We start from the raw sequence: 27,148 nt of genomic DNA, 5'->3' as shown, positions 1-27,148 counted from the left end.
TAAGTAGATGATGATCTAGTTATGTAATAATGTTTTAAGTCTTGACCTAAATTATATAATTTCTACCTTAGCTTCATTCTGATTTACTCCCCAAATACAGTAGTCCCTTTTCAGATATTTGCTCTTTGGGGAGAGGTGGGTGGGGGCTAGCAAATAACTAAGAGGTGGCATGTGGGGATGCTTCTGAGGTGCTGGTACTGTTCTGCTTCTTGATTTGGGGATGATTACATAGTTAAGTTCATTTTTTTGATAATTCATCAAATGTTACTCTTAAGATTTATGTACTTTTTAATATGGATGCAGGTATATTATGCATCACTGAAAGTGTAAATAAGATTTATATACAAGTAGGTTTATTGAAGCATTGATTGTGATCATCTGGGTCCGTTTTGGAAAAACAAGCAACAAATGGGGATTTTTAAGATAAATAATGATATATCTATTTAATAGAATAAAGTACAGTTTTTTATGAAACAGCAACTCAGGTAGTATAGATCACTACCTTTATCACTACATGTTAAAGTTAAGTAAATTTCTTAACTTCCATAAATCTTAAATTGCCTCACCACAAAAAAAAATAATATCTAATTTGCAGTTTCATCTGGATAAAATGAGGTAATATTTAAGGCCACCTAACAAACTTCCTGCCATATGACAAGTGCTTCACACATGGGAAGAATGACTACTAGATAGTGGCATGGTTTCCTTCCCTGTATTAATTCAGTCTTCTACAGATCACATTGGACCAGCCCAATTTTCTAAAGAGCTTAATGAGCCATTATCTGCCTTAGGACTAAGTGTCAGTTCTCTGTAATGTTATGGTTTATGCTTAAGGCTCTCAGCTTGTGAGCCACAGAAGCAAGACCTCTGATTTGCAGCTGTGAGTTGCTGACATATTTACTCTGCTGGGGGCTCCACGTAACTCCTTTGTTCCCCCAGTGTCCTTGCTCAAGACTCATCCCCCTCCACGTACCATGGTGCCCACAGTTGCATTATTCAGCTGCTCACACAAAGTCTCTTATGCTTCATCTTGCTCTTTAAAGGGCTTCCTTGATCACAGCTGTCCTGGATATGGACAGGAGGGAGAGGTTGTCCCTACATGTGTATAGGGTCAAGAGTTCAAGTAATGTGTGCAGTTTGGTTGCCTTTTCCTCCATGGGATTGTTCTTGCCTGGTAGATGGGGGCCACAGCTAGCTGCGTGTTGGCCAGTCCCACCTCTAGCAGGATTAGGGGATCTCCTGTGTACTTTGCCTTAGGTATCTACTATCTAATAGAGTAGCTTCTAGTCACATATGGCTTTCTAATTTAAATTAATTAAAATCAAATTAAGATTTAAAATTCAGGTCCTCCAGTCTCAACCACATTTTGAGTGCTCAGTACATGTGACTGGCAGCTATGGTATTAGACAGTAGAGACCTAGGGCATTTCCATCATCACAGGAAATTGTTTTGCAGCTGAATGAGAACATATATCCCATTGTATTATAACTGTTGACTGGTCTCTCTGGCATTAGGCCAGAAAGTATCAACCCTTTTCGTTAGAATTACCTAAGAACACTTAAAACACAAACACAGGGTCCCTCAGGCCCACTGCCAGGAGTTGTTCTAGAGTAAGGCCTGCTGGGTATTGGTTAGAATAAGATTACTCCCCAGGTGATGTGCAGCTAAAACTGAAAACTACTAGCCCATGAACCACTTGATGAGAGGTGCTGCTGTGTCTTTTATCTTTATATATTATGCATTTGTATTATAAGCTATATTCACCATAGCTTATTCAACAAATATTTATTGAGCACCTGTTTTGTTTTTAAGATTTTATTTATTTATTCACGAGAGACACGGAGAGAGAGGCAGAGACATAGGCAGAGGGAGAAGCAGGCTCTCTGCAGGGAGCCCAATGCAAGACTCCATCCCAGGACCCCGGGATAACTACCCTAGCCAAAGGCACTCAACCGTTGAGCCACCCAGGTGCCCCTATTGAGCACCTGTTACATGATACTGTTCTGGGGCTTATGAGGATATTAGACAAGTCATACAGAATCTCTGCCTGAGAGATTGGAGAGATGGACATTACTCAGATCTCCAAGCCAGAAGGTACTTATAATTTAGAAATTAGAAAGCTTACAAAGTGGGATCTAATACAATCTGATGGGGTGCTAAGTGGAACACCTCTCAGAGGAAGTGACATTTATTGAATGTTGATGTATATATAATAAGCTAAGCTGAGCAAGCCTCTGAGGTAGGTCCACCATTACCCTTATTTGATAGATGGTGAGGCTGAAGCTTCAAAAGCCAGATGAACTTCTGGGAGGTATCACACCTAACAGTAATAGGACCAGAGTCTGGCAGACTCTAGCTTTGCTGTTTACAGCTTCTCTATCCCTGTCTTCTATCTGACATGTCATAGGGGCTCAATAAATGTGCAGTGAATTGCTACATGTTGGCCAGATAGGTCCCTAAGAATCTCTCCGTGAATGGCTGTTAAATGTTTAATCATGACCACTCATGAATGAATCGATTCTGTGTAACTTCCCAGCAGTGTAATGTAATCCTGGGCTGATTTTGGTGGTTCCTGGAGAGGGGCCACAGTAGTTAGTTATCATGCCCACCGCTCGGAAGTGTGGGAATAACCTCCAACCTCACAGACTGCTGGGACCTGATAGGGTTTCCGCCATCACCAACGACTATAGCACACCGAGTTTCTGGTCAGCTTGTGTGGGCAGCCCTATGACATTGAATTCTTAAAAAATAGCTAGATGAGTAAAACAGTGGTATTGCTGATCTTCCCATGATACATGCTCAGTGGAATCCGGGTTATTCCCATCCAAGGGCTTTCGGCCTCATCCAGAAAAGCCACAGAGGCTGAACCCTGGTATTTGTTTCCCAATGTGTTTTCATAATTTTCTTGTTTTCTCACAATGCTTAAGTGACACGAAACCCATCTGATGTTCTTTAAAGTTTTAAGAAGCATTTCTGTATTTCTGGTTTGAGATGACCACCCAGCTCACCACTACCACCTACCCCACCAGATGATTCGAAGGTTGTATTTATTAATTTGAGAGTGAGCAAGCACAAGCAAGAGCCCAGGAAAGGGAGGGGTGCTGTGGAGAAGCAAACCCTCCCCTCCCCGCTGAGCAGGGAGCCCCAAGGCTGAGCCTCCATCACAGGACCCTGGGATCCTGACCTGAGCCACCCAGAGCCCCTACTAGATGATTTGAAAGTTGGTTGAGAATGATGAGGGTCTTACTTTTATAGTGTATTTATTATGATGACACATAAGCTTTATCAGTATTAAAACACAGTATAATAGATTTTGTTGGAAAGAACAGTTAGTTATCTCTCCAGAAGCCCTTTCATTTGAAAGTGGCTTGTGGAATTTGTCTCTTTCTCCTATGGCTCCTGTCACCTATGAGGACATTCAAAAACAAAAGACTGGGATCCCTGGATGGCACAGTGGTTTGGCGCCTGCCTTTGGCCCAGGGCGCAATCCTAGAGACCCGGGATCGAATCCCACATCAGACTCCGGGTGCATGGAGCCTGCTTCTCCCTCTGCCTGTGTCTCTGCCTCTCTGTGTGTGTGTGTGTGTGTGTGTGTGTGTGTGTGTGTGTGTGTGACTATCATAAACAAAAAAAAAAAGACTGAATTCTGTGAACTGCTTGTATCAAGGGAAAATTTTCCAGGCTATTCAGCCTTCCTGTGTTGTTTCTAAGTTTTGAAGTATTGACATTATTAATCTGTGAAGTACATTGTCATCTAGAAAGTTTGCCTTGGTGTGTGTGTCTCCCCTTTGCTCTCTCCCATCTCTGTGTCCTGATGTATATTTTAAATAGCTAGTAGTTTTTTTAACACTAGAGGGTTTTTAAAATTTTTTTTTAATATTTTATTTATTTATTCATGAGAGACACAGAGAGGCAGAGGGAGAAGCAGGCCCCCCACAGGGTGCCCGATGCAGGACTCAATCCCAGGACCCTGGGATCACAGCCTGAGCCAAAGGCAGATGCCCAACCACTGAGCCACCCAGGTGCCCCAACACTAGAGGTTTTTAAATATGTTGCAATCTTTGATACTTTTCTCTTTCCAAAGATAGAGCCTAATTCTCTCCCCCTGGAATGCGTCCCAGACTTAACTACCCTCTTCTACTGAACAGAACATGATGGGAATGATACCATGAGATTTCCAAGGCCAGTTCATAAAAGAGTTGGCTTCCACCTGGGTCTCTGCTGCCCCTCCGTTATTTCCTTTGGAGGAAGCCAACCACCCTTTTGGGAGGATACCACGAACCACCACTGAAGCGACTTTGTCAGCTGCAGTCAAGTCCAGTTGCCTGCAGCCCTGCTGCCATGGTGCCTCCGTGTTTGCACAAGACCCTGACTCAGAGCAGCAGACTGGGGACTGGCATTCATAAGATTTTTGCCCTTGCAAACATGGGCATGTGCATGCAAATTCCAGGTTCCTTGGAAGTGGTGTGTGCGTCACTTGAGAAAGAGGAGCTCACTGCTTGTCAGTGCTGTTAAAAAAAAAAAAAAAACAAAAACAAAAAAACAAAGTGAAACATACTGTACTTTTATAAAATGAAAGAGGCATGTAATTCATAGTAAGCATGGGTGCACCAAATTTGTTGTTCTGTCAATGACTTAGTTGGGTTGAATTTGTTAATCTTTTTGAACAGATGTATTATTCCATACATGTACACTTTTCCTTGGGAGTAAAGACCTAAACTATTCCTGCTACTAGGTCTTTTTCTATGATTTTTTTTTCCACAAATCGAAATGTGGGTTTTATTATTAAATAGTGGCTTCCTTAAAATTCATGCCAAGATCTATTTGGAATATATTTTAGCTTATTAGTAACATATGGTGCCCCCTAGAAATATAGAACTTTGTTAGTCTGAAAGTTGGGACTCCTTAAATCCTTTAATTTTAGTGAATAAAAAAATGACAGTGGTATGTAATTTGATTGCAAGCATATGATATGGAAGTCTTATTTCCAAAATAGAGCGCAATTGTCATAAACAGTTCCATAGCCTTTTCACTTTAGGGAAAAAAGCAGTTTTCCTTTTGCCTTCCTTTTTGCTTTCCCCTTCTTGGTTTAGAATTATGTAGTAGTTTTATGAGAACATTTGTGTTTTCTAAAGCAAAATTAATGTGTGATGTTCACTCCAGATTTTCATTTTGTCAATTTGTTTATTTTAAGAAATCGCTCATAGCATATGACGAAATCTAAGATTTCAAAGGTAAAGTACTAAAATTCATCAGTGGATGGGAAGTGAATGGTTTTGTGTCCAAGTAAGTTCATTTTAGCTTTTTTAGTTAACATTTTGTTAAATTTAAAGGTATAGTGGGAAGCAAATTGTAACCAAAATTGATAAATTAACTGGTGTTTTACCATTGCATTCTGTAACTATCATTTCAATCCTGTAGAATTCAGAGGGGAGAAGAAGTTTCCTAACCTGAATAGTTAAGAGATAAAATAGATAAGAATTTTACTAAAAAACACAAAATGTCAAAAGGTATACAAAGAGCAACTGGTCTGTGTTTAGGAAATTTTACATATTACACATTTTACTGTTTTCTAAGTTTGCAGATTATCATCTGATTTTAAAATTTATTCTGAATTAAAGCAAACTTGTTAGTCAAGAAATTATTGTAAACCCTCAGAAGTAGCAGGCTTTAGATTGAAATTGTAAATACCTTTTGGTGGTGGTAGTAATTTAAGCAAAGTCTAAACAAATTACTTCAGGCCTGCAAGGCATTTTGCATTCATGTGGGTTCATCATTACTTCTTAAGAGGTGAAAACAAATTGAAATAATGAGTTCCTTCAAAATGGTCAAGGGAGGAAGTTTTGTCTAAAAGGACAAAACTTTACCCAGGAGAGTTTTACTCCTCAAATTGTGAAGGGATAAAACCAGAGGAATTTTGAAAACTACATTTAGAAAAGAAGTCTCTTTCCAAAGTAATCTTACAACTGCAGGCTGCTTAAGAAGTTCCAGTTTTCACATTCAAGTCATTGGCTGAACTTTTCAGTTACTTGAAATCAGAGGCTGTCTGGGTGTGTGATGGGAGGTACGTCATTTTGCTGGCCTGAAATGAGAGCTCTTGACTTTAAGATGAGTTAATTTCTTGTGATGTATGCACTCATCTTATGGGAACATTCTTCATGAGAAATTAAGTTTTTTAAATAAAATTTGGAGTGCTCATTCCACAGCCAGTACCTGGAGCTTGTTTTTTTAAGCCTCAAGATGAAGAACAAGAATACTTACTTGGTCAAGGTAAATGTCAGGGGTGCCTGGGTGGCTCAGTCAGTGAAGTGTCTGCCTTTGGCTCCGGGGTCATGATCCAAGTGTCCCTGGGATCTAGTCCTGAGTTGGGCTCCCTGCTCAACAGGGGGAGTCTGCTGCTCTTTTTCACTCTCTTTGCTCTCTACCCTCCACCCAAATAAATAAAATCTTAAAAAAAAAAAAAAAAAGGTAAATATAAAAACATGTTCTCCACCGTAATAGTCCAGATTTTGCAGATATGAAAAATTATAGCTGACCTTTGTTGAGTACCTACTATGTGCCAGGTGCCTTATATACATTTACAGTGTCACTTAATTGTCTCAGTGGTCCTATATGCAAGACATTATTACCCCCACTTTAGGGGTGAAGTAGCTTAGTTTAAATCACTTAACACAGCTTAATAGTTTAAATTTAAACCTGATTTAAATTATTTACGCAGCTAATAAGTAGCTAGCTACAAAACTTGAAACTCAGGTCCTTGTGATCCCAAGGCTGCTGAGACAGAATTACCTGATTATTAACTCAAAGGAAAATGACTGCTGACCCGTGATGGGATACTGAGAACTCAGAGGAGTGTAGAACTTGGGGGCGCAGTGCCCTGGATTGCCTCACCTGGGCAGGGAGACAGGCTAGCAAAACAAGCAGCAATCCCATAAGCGTAAAAGTGCTAGGTGGGTCTGTTAAAGAGAGGAGTAGCTTTCTCATTCTAAATATAAATGGGGTGCCTGGGTGACTCAGTCGGTGTCTGCCTTTGGCTCAGATCATGATCCCAAGATCTTGGGATGGAGCCCTGTGTGGCGCTCCCTGCTCAATGAGGAGTCTGCTTCTCCCTCTCCCTCTGCCCCTCCCCCCAGCTTGTGAGCACCTGTGCTCTTTCAAGTAAATAAATAAAATCTTACAAATAATACATACATGCATACAAACCAGAACTGGCATTGCCTAGCCACACAGTATTTCTCCATCTTCATTCCTGTTACCAGGTCCTCTGTAATTGGCATAATTTATGAATGAACAATGAAGCCCATTAGCCAGTGTATTCTCTTACATAGACTAAAATGCTTCCCCCACAGCCTCAGTAATTTATCGTGGAATAGGTCACACAGATTTGGGATCAAATGCTGGTTTAACCCCTCCTTGGGGGCTGGGAGCACTTTGTCAGAGAATACTTTGAGTGGTTGTTTCTTCATAGGTAATGCAGGTCTCTGCCAGTGGTGTCAGTGATGATTCCTTCATCCTCTTCAAGAGGCTTCCTGAAGTAGCAGAGGGGAAATTCAAGACACAGCTGATTTGCCATCTTTGATCCACTGCCACACAGATAAGATACATGCACGTTGCCTCGCTTTACTCCCAGCACCTCTTTAAATTTCAGTTTCCTCATCTCTAAAATGGCACAGTAATGCCCACTTTGTTGTGAAAGTTGGAAAGAACATATTTAAAATACTTAATATGATACTGGGATATAGTGATCATCAGTGGTGGTTGCAATGATTACAGTTAGTCACAAAAGTTTAATCGGTGCTGGAAAATTTTTAGCCCATAACCCTTCAAATGATTTATTCTTTCTTTCTCTTTCTTGGACTAGAGTTACATTTGTGTTAGACTGCTTGATAGTCTTGCACAGGCCATTGACCTTTTATTTTTAATCTTGATACTCCCTTGTGCTTTGGTTTGGATAATTTTTACATTCCTGTTTTCAAGTTTACTGCTCATTTCTTCTTCAGTATCCAGTCTACTATCTCATCCAATTAATTATTTCAGATACTGTATTTTTTTTAGTTCTTGAATTTCCATTTGGTCCTTTTTTAGAACTCCTGTCTTTCCTGAAGTTCTCTATCTCTTCACCCATTTTATCCATCTTTTCCTATGGATTCTTGAACATGTTTGTAATACTTACTTTGAAATCCAGCATCTAGGTGTTTGTCTGATTCCATTTCTTTAACTGGGTTTTTCTCTCTTGATTTTTGAATACATTTTTCTCTTTCTTTGCATGTCCAGTAATTTCTGTTTGTGTGGTAGACATCTGAATTGTAGGATATAGAGACTCTGGATTCCTTGTTTTCCTATAAAGTGTGTGATGTTTTATTTTAGTACATGGTCAGGTTCTGGGATGACTATCACCTTGATCTTGGGGAAGTTTATTTTAGTTTTGCTCATAGTCCCAGGACACAGCCCTTAGTCCTGTAACATCATCCATACTCTTCTGGCACAATCCAACTGGGCTTTTAGCCCAGAGTGTTTACCAAGCCAGGCTAACCCTGTGGGATTTGAATTCCAAACTCTTTCTGCAGCATTGGGAAGTTGCTGGAATCTGCTTAGCGCTTTAGATGTTGTTTTCTGCTTGGCTTCTTGAAGCATAAGCAGTTCAGGTCAGCCAAGGACTGGATTTGAGGGCTTCCTTTCCTGTGACTTTTTCCTGTCTAGGATTCCCCACCCTCCCTCAATTTCCAGCTACTGAAGCAAGCAATCCCAAACTCTGACTTCTGATACCTCAGCTGAGTAAGAGGCCACTTGCTGCTTGAGTTCTGTTCTCCTTGCCCAGCATGGACTGCAGTCTGCTCTTAGGAGAAAAGCCAGTTCAATATGATCTTTTCTAGGATGGTTCTCTTCCTTGAAGGGTAATATCCTCTCCTGTTTCTGCCTGCTTTTGTTTGCTCTCCAGTGGCTTGAAGTGGTTGTTTTTTTATATTTTGTCCATCATTCATAATTGTTATAAACAGGAGCATGAGTCTGGTATAAGATTCTCTGTCGAGTTATCAGCTGCAGATCTTTAATTATAAAAATTATATACAAGTAATTCATTTATTAAGCTATAAGGGGTTGACAGAACACACTTGCCTCAACAGAGAGGTGTGTTAGCATAGTTGGCCTTCTATGTGTGACAGTATATGGAAGTGACTTAAAGAAAGGTCTTTAAGTCTTCAGCCCAGGTTTTGGATCACAAATACCTAAATACAGAAATAGGCACTTTGTTTATTCAGTCAAAACTATTTACAAAGTACAGGAGAGGTGCATGGCTAATTATATGACAGGATAAGCAGCGATCCTTTGTAGTCTTGAACTTCTGGTTTATTGTAAACTAAGTGTGTATATATCTGGGCTCTCCGCTCAGTAGGGAGTCTGCTTGAAAAATCTTTCTCCCTCTCCCTCTCCATGTACCCCTGCCCAGCCCCACACACACGTACACTCTCACTCTCACTCACTCTCCAAAATAAATAAATAAATCTTTTAAAAATTAAAAAATGAATGGGAAGTAACCATGGAGTAAGAATAACCCTTGAAAATCCTTATATGGCCAAGACAAGGAAATTATAGTTCATTTGATATTTTTACAAAGTATTGGCATTCCTTTAGGAGCCATGATATTTAAAACACACACACACACACACACACACACCACATACACAATCTCTTAGGCATTTACCCTTAGCTCAGGGAGAAGCTCCTCCTTGAACAGGTGAGGAAAAAGCAGATGGTACTATCCCTCCTGCACCCAGCCACCTACTCATCATTGAGTGGGAAGGGAGGGCCTGGGGCTATGTACATCCTTTTTGCTCTCTTTCCCTTTTCTCCCAAATTTACTATGTTGAGTCTTATCAATGAAAGGTACAGATGTGTGATACCACTGTGATATTTAGTCCTTCACAACTAATCCTTTTTCCTGTTTACATAAAGATTCAGTTTAGTGACTCTATCTAGTTTTCTTTACAGACCACATTTCTACCTTGAGTAGACCCTCCTTGACAATTAACAGCCAAGATCTACAGCCAGCCTATGCCTTTCTAGAACCTCTTATTCCAAGTCACATTTTGACCACATTCTTGGATGGTTTATGTCTCATCAAACTAGGGTTGTGTTTTCCGGTGTAATCATGGTGCAATTAGACTATAGCAAGGAGTCTGGAGGAATGCCAGGGTCTCTCCAGTTTTATTTCTATGGATGGTATTCTCCCAAGGTTTGCTTAAGTTCTGCCCCTCTCACACATGCTCGCCTGACCACAAGGAGTGTCCCATGTGAGGCAAACTCTCCACAGCTCTTCAAAGAAGGCCCCATCCTAAGGTAGCCATGCTCTGTGATCATCTCTACAAAGTGGTCACGCATGTGTTGAATTCCATTTGTGGTTTACATGTGTACATGAATTTTCAAGTGTCTTTGTCTAGGACTGGAAGTACTCTCTGGCTGACTTGTTAGCCAGGAAGATAACTACTTATTGATTTTTCTGACGCCTTGCTTAGGTATGGAAATCAAGCAAGTTGTTATTGATTCTGAAGTGTTTTTTATAAATAATGCCGTAAGACAGAGTGCTTGGGGGTTGATGGAGGATGACTTTGCATGGCCAGTTTGTCACTTGCATACACAGACAACAGGATATTTTCAGATCTTCCATGTCTCTGATAACTGATCAAACTTCTACTTTTTCTTTATGGAGATGCGCAGGGGGCTTCCACTTTGGAACACCTGGAACTGTTTGTTTTTTTTGTTTGTTTGTTTTCTTTTAATGGTCAATTTTCTTTTTGTTTTTCTCATTATAAAAGTATATTAACATACTTGCATTAGAAAATTCAGATAAAAGAAGAAAATGCTGATCAGCCACATTTCCTTCTTAAACTCTTTCTCATTGTTTTTATTCCGAATCACATATGGCACACTTAGGTGGCACCAGCACATTTGTGTACACTATCACATTTGTTCTCTTATGTGTCCATATTCAGGGTGATGCCTTTTCTAGGATCTCTGGGGTGGAGACACCTGGATTGCTGCAGTGATTGGGGGTGTTCCATGCTGCCTGCACAGTGACAAGGCAGGGGAGGCCTTCTGAAAGAGCCATGGCTCCCAGGCAGCAGCACTGGGATGTGATGATCTCTGCTCTGCTTATAAGTAGCTGAGTGTTCCTTCGCAAGTCCTTTCATTTCTTACGACCTCAGATGAAAAAGAAAAGATGATCCCTACTTGTCTATTGATGAAATAGTTTATGGTTATGTAATGAGATGAAGATTCCTTTGCAATCCACAAGGCACTATGTATCCCCTAAGGGGGGCTTATGGGGCCCAGTAAAGAATGCTTTTCTCAGGAACACCTGGGTGGCTCAGTTGGTTTTAATCATCGAACTCTTGATTTCCACTCAGGTCATGATCTCAGGGTTGTGAGATTGAGCCCTGCACTGGGCTCCACACTCAGTGTGGAGTCTGCTTCTCCCTCTCCCTCTGCTCCTCCCCTAGCTCGTTCTCTCTCTCTCTCTCTCTCTCTCTCTCTCTTTCTCTCTCTCTGTCTCTCCCCCTCCCTCCCTCAAATAAATCTTTAAAAAGAAAGAAAGAAAAAAATGCCTTTCATCAGCCACCAAAATGAGAGAGACCTGCTTGCACGTTTGCATATTTTAATCTCTTTCTACATGTATGCTGTTGCCTTCCCTCAGACTCTTGGACTCTGCACCTATCCAGAGCAGGGAGCTTTGTCTTTAGATTCAGCTGACTTTCCTCTGTGATCCTTGACAGTCTGAGCTCATTGATCCCTTTATAATTGGAGAACAACAGACCTTCTCTGAATTAATAAAAACTTGCAAATCAGAATTTTTCAGTGAATTTTAGGAGTTTTTCGAAGTCCTGAAGTTGAGGTCAGAACCACTGATTGATGCAAATAGTACATTAGTATGTATAATATGCATAGAACATATACAGTAGTAATACACAAATGGTTAAAAAATAAATATCAGAAATGTATGCTTTAAAATGTTTTACTATAAAAATTAAAATAAAATTTAAAAAATAAATTAATAATAAAAATAAAATATTTTACTGACAGGTATAGTTGATCAAAAATAGTCTAGAGACCACCAGTCTAGGGAGTACCTGCGTGGTCACGTCCTATCACAGCCTACCTTATCTAACAGGACAGGAACCCCGTGAGTTTTTTCATTTATCTTGAATTATTTAACACATAATTTTTATATATTCTTTTTTCTAAAGATTTTATTTATTTATTCATGAGAGACACACACAGAGAGAGAGGCAGAGACACAGGCAGAGGGAAAAGCAGGCTCCATGCAGGGAGCCCAACACGGGACTCAATCCCCGGTCTCCAGGATCACGCCCTGGGCTGAAGGCGGCTCTAAACTGCTAAGCCACCGGGGCTGCCCCATAATTTTTAAACCAAGAAGCTGAAGCTCTGAAGGTCTAAGGCTGCAAACCTAATGATCTACATAACCTTTCCATCCCAGGGTAGGGGTTTAATGAAGGTTTGTGAATTTATAGTGAAATGTGGGACCATGTTTTTAAATTAAACCTATTAATAAGAAAGCTCAAGCCTTTTTGGAGGGTGAGCCATCCACTGTAGAAGGCTGGAATAGGAGAGGAATGGCCATCTCCTTCCTAGCTTTTCTTAGGGGGCAGATCTCAAAGCATGAACATTACCCAGAGAGCCATGAGCAAACCCAAGTGTGATGTGGATTTTATCTGGCAGTTAGGAGGCCTGCGTGAGGGAGCCAGAAGAGAGGGCATTGCCACTCCTGCTGTAATGGAGCGATGCTCAAGTGCTGTTTAAATGCTGAGTAATAGCCTTGTGGAACTCTGCAGGCATCTTATCTTGGGGCTTGGTTAGTTAATGGATTTGTCAGTTGTTGCGGAAATGGGAGTCTGCACGCTGACTTTCCAGATAACACCCTTGGGGCTGGAGCAGATTCTTGCAGAGGCTTGGCTAGAATTTTGAAAGAACAAATCCAAATTCAAAATGACCTTGAAAAATCAGAGGAATGAGTCATCCCGAGTGGCATGGAGGAAGGCAATTTAAAAAAAAAAAATGTGTGTGCAAGCCTTTCTGCCTCTAAGGATGTTGCTTTTAATCTTAACAAGTGTGAATTCCCTACACACTTGTTGGGAACAGATGAGGAAACAGAGGCCTGGGGAAGTGAAATAACTTGCTCATAACCAAGTAAACTAGCAGAGGTTGTATCTCAGAAATGCAGTTTGGACTCTCAACCCAAACTCGCTTATTCCCCAGTAACATGGTGTCTGTAAAATTAAAACAGATTGTTTTCAGGGTCATGGGTTGGGTGGTACTGGTTTTATAGATTGGTGTGACAAAAAGAGCTGAGCCCCAATCTGATGATGAATAGGAATGGAGAGCAATGCTTTTAAAATCTTAACCTCCCTGGTTGTAGGCCAAAGACAGTGGACTCTGGAGAGACCAGTAGCCCCACATTAGTCTCCATATCACTGCCCATTTAAGTAGACACCACCATCTTTGCACTTGGATTCTAGAAGGTTCCTTTATGGTATGCTCTTACTTCGAACCCCAGCTCTACTGGCTATTCTTTTTTTTTTTTTTTTCCTTTTCTTTTTTAAATTTTTTGGGGAGGAGTGGAGAGAGAGAGAGAGCACACATTGGGTGGGGGCAGAGGTAAGGGAGAGGGGGAAGCCGACTCCCCATGAAGCAGGGAGTCCAACCCTAGGGCTAAACCCCAGGACCCCAGGATCATGATCTTAGCTGAAAGCAGATGCTTAAGCAGCTGAGCCCCGCAGGCACCCCTACTCTTCATTCTTCAGGGTGTTGCCCAGTTGTCATCTCTTGGGAAACTTCATGGACTGTATCCAAGTTTTGTCCGTGTGTTCATTTATCAGATACTACATGGGTGCTTGCTTACAAGAGGCTATGCTAAATAAGCAACATATTTTCATGCAGAGGAAAGACAATGAAATGTACTGTTGATGGATGAAGTATTTAAATACCCAGAAGAGAATAAAACTAAACCAAATAGAAGGCTCAGGAACTTTCTTTAACATTAGAACCCTTACTCATGCTATGTATAACGAGGTATATTGGATCAAACTAAAGCTTTCAGTGTTGTTGTTGTTTTTAATACTATATATAAGAAGGTTTAGGAACATAAGCAAAGTAGGAATCACAAAAGTCTTTGAGTAAAGATTGGTATGTTTGACTGCATAAAATGTAAAAAGTTCTGTGTGGGGGATCCTTGGGTGGCTCAGCGGTTTAGCGCCTGCCTTTGGCCCAGGGTGCGATCCTGGAGTCCCGGGATTGAGTCCCATGTCGGGCTCCCGGCATGGAGCCTGCTTCTCCCTCTGCCTGTCTCTGCCTCTCTCTCTCTCCTCTCTATGTCTATCATAAATAAATAAATAAATCTTTTTAAAAATTTTTTAAAAAATGAAAAGTTCTGTGTGGCAAAGGACACCATAAACCAAGTGAGGAGACAAATGGGAGAAAACGCTTGCAACACATATTAAAACAGATTGCTGTCCCTTGGCAAAAAGCCTTACAGATTGACAGGGAGAAGACAAGCAATGGGAAACAGCAAGCAGAAAAGGAAACGTGAGTGGACAATAAAATACAACAAAATACTCAGGCTTACTGTATAGTCCAGTTTTTCATGTCCCTGTGGTGAGAATAAAAAGATCACTAATAACATCTATGTGCTGACGAGGCTATAGAGAAACACTCATCTGTTTGTACTGCTCTTGAGTCTATGCATAGCTGCCACCAGCCTCTTTGGAAACAAAGCAGTAGTAATTAAAATTTGGAGTGTGCACCCTACCCCCCCACCCCCAGCAGTTCTACTTTTGTGAATTTATCTTTTCAGAGATAAACTGACAGCATGTAAGAAGCGTATGGATAGAACTATTTATCACAGCATTGTTTTTTTGGTAGCAAACACGGAGAGTCTCTCAAGGAGATAGTTCTCCAAATCATGGTAAGAGTTTACTGTGGAATATAATCACAGTTAAAATAATGAACTAGAGTTAATTATATTCAGTCTCTAGATCTTTATGCAGTTGGAAAAAAGCAAGCCATAGAATCTTGTATTTAATATCCCATTTGGGGAGCATGTGGATGGCTCAGTTGGTTAAGTGTCTGCTGCCTTCTGCTCAGGTCATGATATCTGGGTCCTGGGATGAGCCCAGTGTCAGGCTACCTGCTCAGTGGGAAGTCTACTTCTCTCTCTCTGCCTCCCTGTTATCCCCCCCCCCCCCCCCCCGCCCACCAGCTTGTACTCTTTTTCTCACTCATTCTCTCTCTCAAATAAATAAAGCCTTTAAAAAAAATCCCATTTGGTTTTTTAAAATGGAGAAGACCCCCTATTGTATGTATTTTTTTAAGCATAGAGAAAGCTTTGCTGAGATTATTAACACACCGCATTATTAATTTTGCTTATTTCAAGGAGATGGAATTGGAGAAAGGGAAAGGGAACGATCATTTTTATCTTTATATATCTCTGTAGTAGTGTATGAATTATTTTAGTAATTTTAAAAACAAATGGAATTAAAAATTTTAAAGGGTGATTAGTGCTACAAAGTATGTATAGGATAGTATAAAAGAATTTATCACTTCACCCTCTTTGCCAGTACTATAATTTATGACACATATTACATGGCTTTATTATTACAGTTATAGCTCATTGTATTTTGTATGTCTGGCACGTGGCCAATACTCAGTATTTTCCGAAAGAAGGAAAAAGGACTTGTTCCAGGAGACTTCACTACATGCGTTGAGCACTTTAGTGAGCACTGTGTGCCAGGGCCAGTGCTGGGGACCGAGTGAACACCAGGAGATCAGGCAAAGCTGGGAACCCGGACATTGCAAGAGGCTGAGGAGGGAGTAAAGACAAGCTTGCCTGGGAGGTTATACTTACCTTTGATCTTGAAAGAGGCAGGTTGAGGCCTGGAATTGTGACGGAGCCAGGTGGACTGGGGAATTTGGGCTGCAGCGCAGTGATGCCTGGACGCAAGCTGTGCTCCAGAAGAATTCTCTGAGCTTGGGAAGATGAAATGATAAACACAGTTGGGCTGGACTCTTACTTAGCCCAGAAGATAAAGACATAAAAGACATAAAGACACAGGAAGAGAAGCTAAGCTCTCAGGAAGGAAAGTATGGGAAGTTAGGGAAGTGACTGACTTCCAGGTGAGGGATGGTTCCTCCCATATCATAAACACCCATTGTAGGCCAGACACCAGAGGAGGTGCACTAGAGGCTTTTCCCATCCTGTTCGCATAAGAACCCTATCAAGAGGGACACCTGGGTGGCTTAGCGGTTGAGCATCTGCCTTGAGCTCAGGGCGTGATCCAGGTTCAGGATCAAGTCCCACATCAGGCTCCTTGCAGGGAGCCTGCTTCTCCCTTTGTCTCTGCCTCTCTCTGTGTGTCTCTCATGAATAAATAAATAAAATCTTAAAAAAAAAAAAAAAAACCTATCAAGAGGCATTACTGCAGTTAAGAAAGCAGAATCCAAGATGATTATACAGATTGTCTTAGACCCAGAGCTGGTAAATAGAAGACCTAGGATCTGATCATGGTTGTGTTGTGTATCCTGGAACCCTCCAAAAAATACCATGATATTTAGATTATACCCAAATGCCCATTAGCATCAGAACTTCAGCGCTCTGTCTTAGGGTGAATGAAAGTAATAAAAGTAGAGATATTTTTAGAGGCTCACCATGTACTTTATAGATGACACATCTGTCACATTTCGCACATGAAAACCAAGACCCAGGTTACTTTTCCAAGGTTACAGATGGCCCGTCTGGACCAGAGGGAAAGTCAAAACCATGTCTCTGTACCACTTAGGCCCCGGTCCCTGCATCAGATGATGCCTCAGGAGACATTAGGCTGTGCTTGGTCAAGGGTGGGGAGCTCTTGAGGATGGATTTATTGTGAATGCTGTTCCAAAGCCTTTACTCATTAAATAGAAATAATCCTCCATGGTTTTATAATGTTGTCTCCTGCTGCTGTTTTCCCAAAAGAGCTTTCACATTAATTATGACATCTTTACCTCTTAGCGTTCAACATCAAGCAGTAGGCTGTGTGGAGGTATTATTAGACCTGTTTTATAGTTGAAATTCGGCCCCTGAGAGCCTTAGTCACCCGACCAGGGTCACATGGTAGAGGCTGGAGCTTAAGACCTAGATTTTCAGGTCCTTCAATCACTTGACATCTGGCTCAAAACAAGTAGACGTCCAGGAGTTCTAGCACTTAACCGAGCATAATGGTTAAGAGTGCAGGCTCTGTGGTCAGTGCTTGTCGTCACCACTCAGCTGGGTGACCCTGGGCAACCTGCATGGCTCTAAACCAGTCTCTGTACCTGGAAAATGGAAGTGAGACTAGCACGTCATTGTGAGCATCTAATGGAGTAATCCAGGAAAAAAAGCACAGTTCCTGGCCCATTAAATAATCTAAAATTTAACCGCAATTAATTATTGTTGTAATTAATTTTTAACAGTTATTACCATTGTTGTTGTTATGTCATTGCCATTGTTGAGGGACAGGAGGTCTGTCTTATTCTCCTTCATTTCCTAGTGTCTGTCATATGGTAGACTCCAAACAGGTGTTTGTGGCACACCTTACAGTGTCCTGGACAGTCTTTCCGGAGTCTGTCCATGGAAAGGGATGGGTTTGGCATCAGATGAGGCTGGGTTCCAATGTGGATTCACCAGGAGTCTTCATTTTTCTTATTTAGAAAACATTGCCCTGAAGGGGTTTTTGGATACTCGCTGTGACAGATCCCACTATACAATCCGTGCTTAGTAAGCAGCAGCCATAATTTCAGTGGCAGAGAATCAAAGGTTGGGTTCACAGGCCAGTTGGGAAGTTTTGTGAAAGTTTCCCGGTTTGATAAGGCCTAGCACAGAGTGAAAATTCGGCAGATATCCATCAGAGAAAGGCCTATTATTTGCAGTAGTTTGAAAATTCTAAGGAGGGCCTCATTGGAGGTATATATGAGGTATTTTTAAAGAATATTGTAAAATACATAAAAGGTAAATAAATATATGTATATATTGAATTTTAATGTATTCTCAGGGCACTTGTTACTGCCGGCCCTTAGGAGCATATATTCTGAGGGTTGTCCCTGACTTTGGAGCATTGCTAGAAGCATCTGTCCCCAGCCAGAGGATGCAAGGCTGACTCCACCGCAGTGGCCTCCGATAGGCAGCCTGATGTTGTCATCACTGTTGTCATTGTCATAAACATTTATTGAGCTTATATGCCCTATGCACTTGGCATGCAGTAACTTAATCTCCATAATACCTCTATGAGGTAAATACTATTGTTGTGTCCATTTTTCAGCTGGGGAAGATGAGGCTTAGGAAGGTTAAGTTCCTTGACAAAAACACCACATAGGGTTAGGGATAGAATTTATGATTTGATTCTAGATCTTTCTCACTTTAGGATGTGGGGAAAGTCCCCAGCTCTGAAATCAAAAAAGCCTAAGATTACATTCCCTTATTTAGGAGCTGACTTTGGGCACATTTATGCCTCTAAATAATGAGAATAACAGTACTTACTGGGGCACCTGGGTGGCTCAGTGAAGCAGCTGCCTTCAGCTCAGGTCATGATCATGGGGTCCTGGGATCAAGCACTGCATCAGGCTCCCTGTTCATGCTCATGCTTTCTCTTTCTCTCTCTCTCTCTCTCTCTCTCTCTCAAATAAATTAATAAAATCTTTAAAAAGAAAGAAAAGGAAAGGAAAGAAAGAGAAGGAAAACAGTACTTATTTTCTATACCTGTTAGGTAAGAGTAAATTAAGCAATGGACTTGAGGTGCTTAGTGCAGTGACTGGCATATGCCAAATACTCGACAAACTAGCCATTATCACTATTACTACTGGGATAGTAAATCACTGCTTTGATATTGCTATGGGGCTTAAATGTTGAAATGTATATAAAGGCCCTTTCAAACTGCATGGAACATATTAGGTGATTAGTATATGTTAGTCATCACCCCAAAGAAATACCAGCAGTTGAAATTCTGACTAAGTGGCCCTTTCTGGTTCAGCCGGTAAAACTATAGTATTTTGTTCTTTATTCTTTATTTATTCAGAACTGAAAGGAGTCACCTACCTCTTAGAATTGTCTTACATTCTGCAACAATACCATGAATTCCAGAAATTCCATACAGATATTTGAAAAGCATGAATCTCCATAATGAATGGATCAAATGTCTTTCTTTCCTTATTTTTTTATCCAGTTTCCATCCTCACCTACTTTCCCCAGCACCCACTGTACCAACTTCTCAAAAGTCTGTCAGCACTTAGGTAGACCAAGGATCCTAACACAGAGCTTATCCTTCTCCCTGGAAGGCCCTAATCAGGCCATTTTCTGCCCTATCAGCTGTCCTGTTCAGTCACACACACCTGTATCTGCGACAGTGCACCCCACCAGAGCCCTGTATTTCTCTCTTCCCTAAACCCCTGAATTTACCTTTCATTTCTCTGCTTGCTGCTCTCAGTAATAGCCTCCTCCACTCTCCCACTGCCCGCCCTTGTTCTGTCCTCCACCAGAACCCTGTCTCTCTGCTCTCTCCCTCTGCACCTGGCAAAACCTGCTTGGTAAACCCTTCAATTTGTACAGAAGGATTCATGTGTTTACAGAATTTTGCTAGTGAATGGTTACTGTTAGATTTGTAATATATGTTTAAAAAAAAAAAAAAAAGCACCAGAAACTTAAAACTTATGAGACCTATGTTCCTGTGCTGTTTGATATTAAATACGTTTCTCTGTATTATTACTAATCCCAGCTCTAGAGGTAATAGTGACTGATTTTTGGGGGGAGGCATGTACTGCATGCCAGGCACTGTTCTAAGCACCTTACAGTTAATTCCCATTATTTCTGCCCTCAGCAGGATTATTATTACTGTCTCCAAATCTACATCACTAAACTGTGATTTTTAAAATATATCTGTACTAGGGGCACCTAGTGGCTTAGTTGGTTAAGTATCTGCCTTTGGCTCAGGTCATGATCTCAGGGTCCTAAGATGGAGCCCCGCATCTGGCTCCCTGCTCAGTGGGGAGCCTGCCTCTCCCTCTGCCCCTCCCCCTGCTTGTGCTCTCTCTCTTGCTCTCACTCTCAAATAAATAAAATCTTTTTATAAATACATCTATACTAGGAAATTTCACACGTATGTACATATGTATGATTAACACACTCCTATTTATGCACATAAATACATGTGTTGGCTGGTGGTTCATTTGTGGAATTAGAAAAACATACAGGACCCATGACCTAGCCTCTGCTTACTGATCTAGCCTCGTTTTCTGCCTCTCTCACGTTACATTTCATGTTCTGTCTTCCCGCTAAACCTCATTCTTCCTCACAGGGTTCTGGTGAGGATTAAATACAATATTGTAAAAAGCATTTGGGTCAGAGAAGGTTCCTGACAAATGCCAGAGCTCCCCTCCTGAGGTCTGTCTCTGCCTTAGCCAAGTCTGTCTTATTTTTTGATGAGTCCATCATCTCTGATAGATTAAGAGCTTTTCGTAATACTTTTTAAACTCTGCGCGCAATTCCAAACTCAGGAGAGTGGCTGTGTCTAGGAAGGGAAGGAGAGAAGAGATTGGGATTGGGGTAGAGAGGAAGCATTCCGTAACACTTTATTTCTTAAACTGGTTGGTGGTACATGAGTATTCTGTTAATCTAAAGATTGTGATATATGTCATCTGAAATAATGTAATTCCAAGCAAACAAATAAATATCCTCTCTCCTTATGTTTTACCAGTGACCCTTCTTTGAACACAGTTGAGCAGGCAGCTGAATTCCTTTTTTTTCTGGCTTCCAAAAGCAGAAGAGGGGGTCAGGTCTGCTGGGATTCTCTGGGGTGAGGTGAGGCTCTTTGGCCTCAGACAGAAGATTTCCGGGGTAACTCCAGCTTATGAGGAGATCAAACACATGCATTCTGTCTGTCGTGCTGATATGGCCTTTCTTTTGTGTTTTTCTGAGCCACTTCCCTCAGTTACTTGGGCAGTAACTAGAGCTGCATTTTATCGTTTTTAATATCTCAGCCTGAAATGCTGACATCCACTGTAGGCATCATGAATTTTTGATGCAGTGGTGATCGGAAGGCTGCTGGGCCTCACTTGCTTTTCCAGGAGCACTGTGACACTTGTCTCCATCCGTGCATGGAGACTTCCTTGGGGTTCTCCCCAGTGCGGACTCAGGGTTTGTTTGTTCTATAAGTGCCTATGGCTCCCGGGCAGGTATTGGGAGTGTATTCGAGAATGCAGTTACTTTAGATTTTCTTCGCAATTATTTCAACAATCTAGGATATTTAAGAAGGGAATGCTTCTTAAATTCCTGAAAAGGAAATCAACAAATCCAAGTCAACAAATATTTACTGAGCCCTCCCTTCTTAAGCCCACCTCACAGAAAACTACACACACAGTGGTATTTGTTGGGTGGGGACGAAGAGATGAGCCAGAGGTAATGGTGGCAAATAAAGATCTGAACTTACACAAATATGTGATGTGGTGGAAAGTATTGCAAAAGAGGTTCAGAGAATTACAAGAAGGATCATTGCCGACTAAGGGAAGGCTTTATAAGAGATATTGAGTGAAGTCTTTAGGTATATGATTTTGCTAGACATGATTTTGGTATACTTACTCTTCATTTATTCATTTAGTAATACTATGCATCTCCATTTATTCGTTCAGTACATATTATGTGTCTTCTGTGGGCCTCCATACAAATCCATGCTTCCATGTCCACCACAAAGGAAGTAGGGAGTACAGGCATCTGAAATGCCGTCACATGGAAAGGGATGCATCTCAGCTCCACTCATACTTCCTTGGTCAGTGTGTGTCATGGTCCATGCCTGCTTCCTTGAAGGGTGTAGAGATATGTGGTACTGCCTTCCAGAGCCTGCAAGGATGAAGAACTTGGGTGTCTACGACAAGTGCTAACATCTGCTTATAAGAGTCACAAATCTGATGCACAATTTAACAGAATCACACCGGATACTGTATTGATAGTAGACTGTAGGTGAGCAAGAGCTGCAATAGAGACTTTTGTGGGAAGCTTTTGCAGAGGTCAAGACAAGAGATGTGGTTGAATAGGACTGATAGCTAGGACCCCCGGGTGGCTCAGTGATTGAGTGTCTGCCTTTGGCTCAGGTAGTGATCCCGGGGTCCTGGGATCAAGCTCCGTATTAGGTTCCCCATAAGGAGCCTGCTTCTCCCTCTGCCTATGCCTCTGCCTCTCTCTGTGTGCCTCTCATGAATTATTAAATAAAATCTTAAAAAACAAACAGATAGGGCTGATCGCCCTGGGGATAGTGAGAAGTTTTCAGATTTTGGTTCCATTTTAAAGGTAAAGGCAATAGGATTTCCCAGTGGGCTGCATCTGGGGTATGAGAAAGAGAAAAGTATGACCTGGATGGGTTTTAGCCTGAACAACTACAAGAAGATATTTGTCATTAACTGACCGAGATACAACAGTCTGTAGAAAAAGAGAGTAGGAGGCAGGACATTAAGGGTTTGCTTCTAGCATACTGAGATGAGAGTTATTGGGCATCCCAGTGGAGATACTGAATAGCAGTTGATATAGAAGTCTCTATTTCAGGGGTGGGATCTGGGCTGGGGCTATCAGTTTGGGAGTTGTCAGCTGATAGAAGTTACTCAAAGCCATAGACTAGATGAGATCCCAAGAAAGTGAGCATAGATAGAGAAGAAAGAACCAGGGCCCTCCAACCTGATCAGGTCAGGGAGGTAAAGATCCATCACAGACATTAGAAAGGAACAGCCATGAGGTAGGAAGACAGTCAGAAGTATGATATCCTGGGACCCAAGCAGGTGGGAGTGGTTGTTATTTATGGAACACTCACTCTTTTTGAGAAACTTTGGACAGTTTATATCAGCTCATCAGCCCCACAATCATGTAAAACAGCATTAGTCCCATTTTACAGATTGGAAATCTAAAGCTCAGAGTGAGGAAATTTACTAATGCCTCTGATGTGCCAGAGATGTTAAAAAACTAAAAAGATAGCAATAGGTGGTGAAACAAAACTTCAAACATAAATCCACCTGGTCCATCCTGTACAACTTGCACCAAGAGATTGTGAAAAAATGCTGTTTCTCAGACCAGAGCTTAGACAGACTTAAAGGAAATTGAGTTGCAGAGAAAGAAACATGTTAGAACCCATGGATGCTTCTTTTGTGTTTCAAGGTAGATTTTTTTTTCTTTCTTTCTTTTTAAGATTTTATTTATTCTTTATTCATGAGAGACACAGAGAAAGAGAGAGAGGCAGAGACACAGGCAGAGGGAGAAGCAGGCTCCATGCAGGGAGCCCGATGTGGGACTTGACCCGGGGTCTCCAGGATCAGGCCCTGGGCTGAAGATGGCGCTAAACCACTGAGCCACCCGGGGTTCCCGATTTTATTTATTCTTAGAGTGAGTGGGAGGGAGACGGAGAGAGAATCTCAAGCAGAGTCCATATAGAGCATGACCATGAGATCACACCTGAGTCAAAATCAAGAGTTGGATGCTCAGCCAACTGAGCCACCCAAGCATCCCCTAAGATTGATCCTTTTCTTTTTTTTTTCTTTTCTTTTTTATAAATTTATTTTTTATTGGTGTCCAATTTGCCAACATATAGAATAACACCGGGTGCTCATCCCATCAAGTGCTCCCCTCAGTGCCCGTCACCCAGTCACCTCCACCCCACCCCCGCCCTATCCTTTTCTTTTAAAGATTTTATTTATTTGTGAGAGAGAGCGAGCATACACACGTGTGTGTGTGTGAGCAAGTTGAGGGAGAGGCAGAGAGAGGAGAAACAAACTCCCCATTGAGCGGGAAGCCCAATTTGGGGCTTGATCTCAGAACCCTCCAAGATCATGACCTGAGCTGAAGGCAGACGCTTCACTAACTGAGCCACTCAGGCACCCAAGATTGACTTTTTTATGGAGAATTTTCTCCTTGTTCCCTGATAATCGTAGTTTCTTAATGGAAATACATGTGCTTTAAAATGTGATGGGGGCAGCCCTGGTGGCTCAGTGGTTTAGCGCCGCCTTCAGCCCAGGGTGTGATCCTGGAGACCCGGGATTGAGTCCCACATCAGGCTTCCTGCATGGAGCCTGCTTCTCCCTCTGCCTGTGTCTCTGCCTCTTTCTCTCTCTCTGCCTCTCATGAATAAATAAAATTTTTAAAAATGTGATGGTAATATACCCCTCACCTGTGGGGGTCCATGGATTAACTGGGATATAAGTGAACTGAATGAATGCTATAGAAGGCCAAGGTGAAACCACCTTTAACAGAGTGAAGACATTCAGTGCCTCTCTGACCACCCCTGGACATGGTCAATGAATAATTGATGCCGTTTCTCTTTGCTTTCCTTTTAAGTTTCTTGTGATCAATCAGAGTTCAAAATAACTTGTCACTGTAGCAAATAATAGCTCAGACTCCTCTCTCCTTCTTCTTTAGATCACGTACAAAATGAAGAAAACTATGCACAAGTTCTTGACAAGTTCGGAAGTAATTTTTTAAGTCGAGACAACCCAGATCTGGGCACCGCTTTTGTCAAATTTTCTACTCTTACAAAGGAACTGTCCACGCTGCTGAAAAATCTGGTAAGCCATGGCATAAGTTTCTTAAAATTACAGCCTGACCAAAGTACAATAAGAAGATAAAGGGAACAGTCTAATAATCTTTTTCCTAACCCTCCATCCTGGGGGTTAAAAACAATTAAAATTAAAAAATAAAAAACAAAAAGTCTCAGGTATAGAGTCATGTATAAAAAAAATTGTAAAAAAAAAATTAAAATTAAAATTTAAAAAATTGTAAAATTCCTAGATCCAGTTGATAGCAGGTTAGATTTATTGAATCAGAGAAAGTGGTTAACCTGAATTCACTTCCACACTCTACCATTGTTTTGGTTTGGGTTTTGTTTTGGATGGCTTTTAGTAACTTTTGCTTTTTATTTTTTATTTTTTTATTTTTTTATTTTCTTTTGCTTTTTAATTAGTAAAATGTGACGATGTCAGACATACACTGGAGATACACATTTCAGGTGTTATGCCTCACTTGTACGAAGACAAGCATGCATTTTGGTCCCTGCTTTAGAAGTAATAAACCTCCCCAGTTCTCATATCCTTTCAACCCCCTGCCAAGGAAAAGATTTTGAGATTTGGGGAATCCATGGTTACAGAAGTTGATGACAAGAAGAATCCCTAAAAATCTGGGACATAAGAGGTGCTGACCCCAGAAAGCAGACACAGCGTTTGGTGTGGGAAAATCTATTTGGCAGGTACTAGTGTCTGGATACCTGCATTCACACCCTGTTCACACTGAGAAGGTTCATTATAGTGCTACCACCCACACTTCCTTGTGCATTCAATTAATCAAGTCTCTCTTCTCCAAAGCCCCAAGTGTTAGAAGTACAGGGAGGTTGAACGGTGTCAATGAAAAACTATGCCATACTTTTCTTCATCTCCTTCCTGAAGAACAGAAGCTGATTCTTCCTCTCCCCCAGTCTCTCAGTATGACACTTTGCATCCTTTAAGAACCCAAACTCAAGATGTCTTGGCCCTGGGTCAGTTACTCACTGATAGGCTCCTGTGCCCTTATAGGAGAATCTTGTTACGGATCGGTGTGATACAGATGGCTAGCTTACAGACGAGTACACAGAATTGGAAAAATGAAAATGACCTTTCTGTAATGTATTAACCTGGAAATTCGACCAATCAGAATATTCTTTTTTTTTTTTTTTCCTATCATACTAGATAAATACTTGAGTATGTCTTTTTTCCTGATGATTTAATTCTAATTTGTGGTTTATGCCATTGAATTAATATCATACAGTGATAGCTAATCCTAAAGTAAAGGCTGAGAATAGAAATAGGTCTCATTTTCAAAAACTTCAGAAAGGGTACTTTTGAAGTTAGGATAAACATGTTCCTACACTTTGGGGTTTATGTGACAAATCCATGATATCCCTGTAAACCTTAGAGTATTTAAATTTCTTATATTCAGAAGAGGGCCCTCACTCTCCTTCCTCTGAGTACTGTGTGTCTTTCTGCTGATGGCATTGCTCAAAGGCTATGTGGTGGGAAGAAAGGAAGTGAAACAGGACTCTGACTATTCACTTGGGTAATAACTGGTAACAGACTTGCTCAGGGAGGAAGTTCTGTTTTCCCCCAAAGTAGGTGTTTTCACAGGGATATCTTGCTTACCTTTAGTTTCCAGGACACCAAATGTATTTGGCTTCAGTCGAGATTCATCACTTGCACGTTTCCTGGACCAGTCCATTCCTACACTTCCCTCCACTGTGGGCCCCTTCCCCCAATGTGTGTTGGCCCCACGAGGCAATGGTCACTCAGGCAGCATTCGTTGTATTTGCTTACCTAGTAATATATTTGCTTATCACCGTACAGAAACCACTGATGTTTATTGAACACTTTGATGGACCTGGCAACGTGCATGTATAGATTTCTTATTCAGCATCTTACAACAATCTTGTGGTCACTATACCTTCAATCCAGATGAAAAAAATAAGGCACATTATTATTTAACTTGTTCAGATACACTGTTAGTAAGCAGATGTGTACTCAAACATTCTGTCTCTGAGTCCATTGTCTCTACCACCCTACTCCATTATACTGCCTCTGTCACTCTACCTTGGTGGCTGTCACCTTGGTAGTTGTGTTTCTCTAAGTAGAAATGCTGATCTAGGTGGTCCCCTACACATACTCCAAGCTGCAGGCCTTCTTCCCTTGTCTACTCTCCTTTAAGTCTAAGAAAAATCAAATAGAAATTGCTAGAAGGCCCAATTCATTTAATTAAAAACAAAAACATTTTTCCCTTTGAAGATCGTGGTGGCATTCCTGATGAGGAAACAGGTAGAAGAATCTTCCTGTACTAGAGTTGGTTACTAAGGGAACGCTATTCTGATTGAATAAAAAGCCAGTCCCAGGAGTTTAAACCTGACAACAGTTTCAACAGCTTGCTGCCTCCGTTTTCATGTTCTGCCAGGAAAGAAGAGAGCAGAGCAGACACGAGGATGGGGCCAAGCCTTAGAGCAGAAGGCTCAGGAGGGAGAGGCTTCCAGGTCAGCTTGCAGTACCTCCAGGCCCTAGATGAGGAGTTGGGGGGGAAGCGTCCCAGAGCTTG

The 27,148-nt window shown here is 41.3% G+C and overlaps 1 protein-coding gene across 4 annotated transcripts in view; it reads left to right on the top strand.

Moving 5' to 3' along the window:
- Positions 1-27,148, top strand: part of ASAP1 (ArfGAP with SH3 domain, ankyrin repeat and PH domain 1) — a 357,363-nt gene that overhangs the window by 201,332 nt on the left and 128,883 nt on the right. For all 4 annotated transcript variants that reach the window (XM_038555531.1, XM_038555529.1, XM_038555530.1 and 1 more), the window contains exon 5: positions 24,464-24,609. In XM_038555531.1, the coding sequence (XP_038411459.1) occupies positions 24,464-24,609 (146 nt within the window). The remainder of the gene's footprint in view (positions 1-24,463; positions 24,610-27,148) is intronic.

The sequence above is a fragment of the Canis lupus genome, chromosome 13 (assembly GCF_011100685.1).
Source record: "Canis lupus familiaris isolate Mischka breed German Shepherd chromosome 13, alternate assembly UU_Cfam_GSD_1.0, whole genome shotgun sequence".
NCBI lineage: Eukaryota > Metazoa > Chordata > Mammalia > Carnivora > Canidae > Canis > Canis lupus.
Note: the sequence above shows the minus strand (reverse complement) of the source record. Positions and strands in the feature narration are given on the sequence as shown.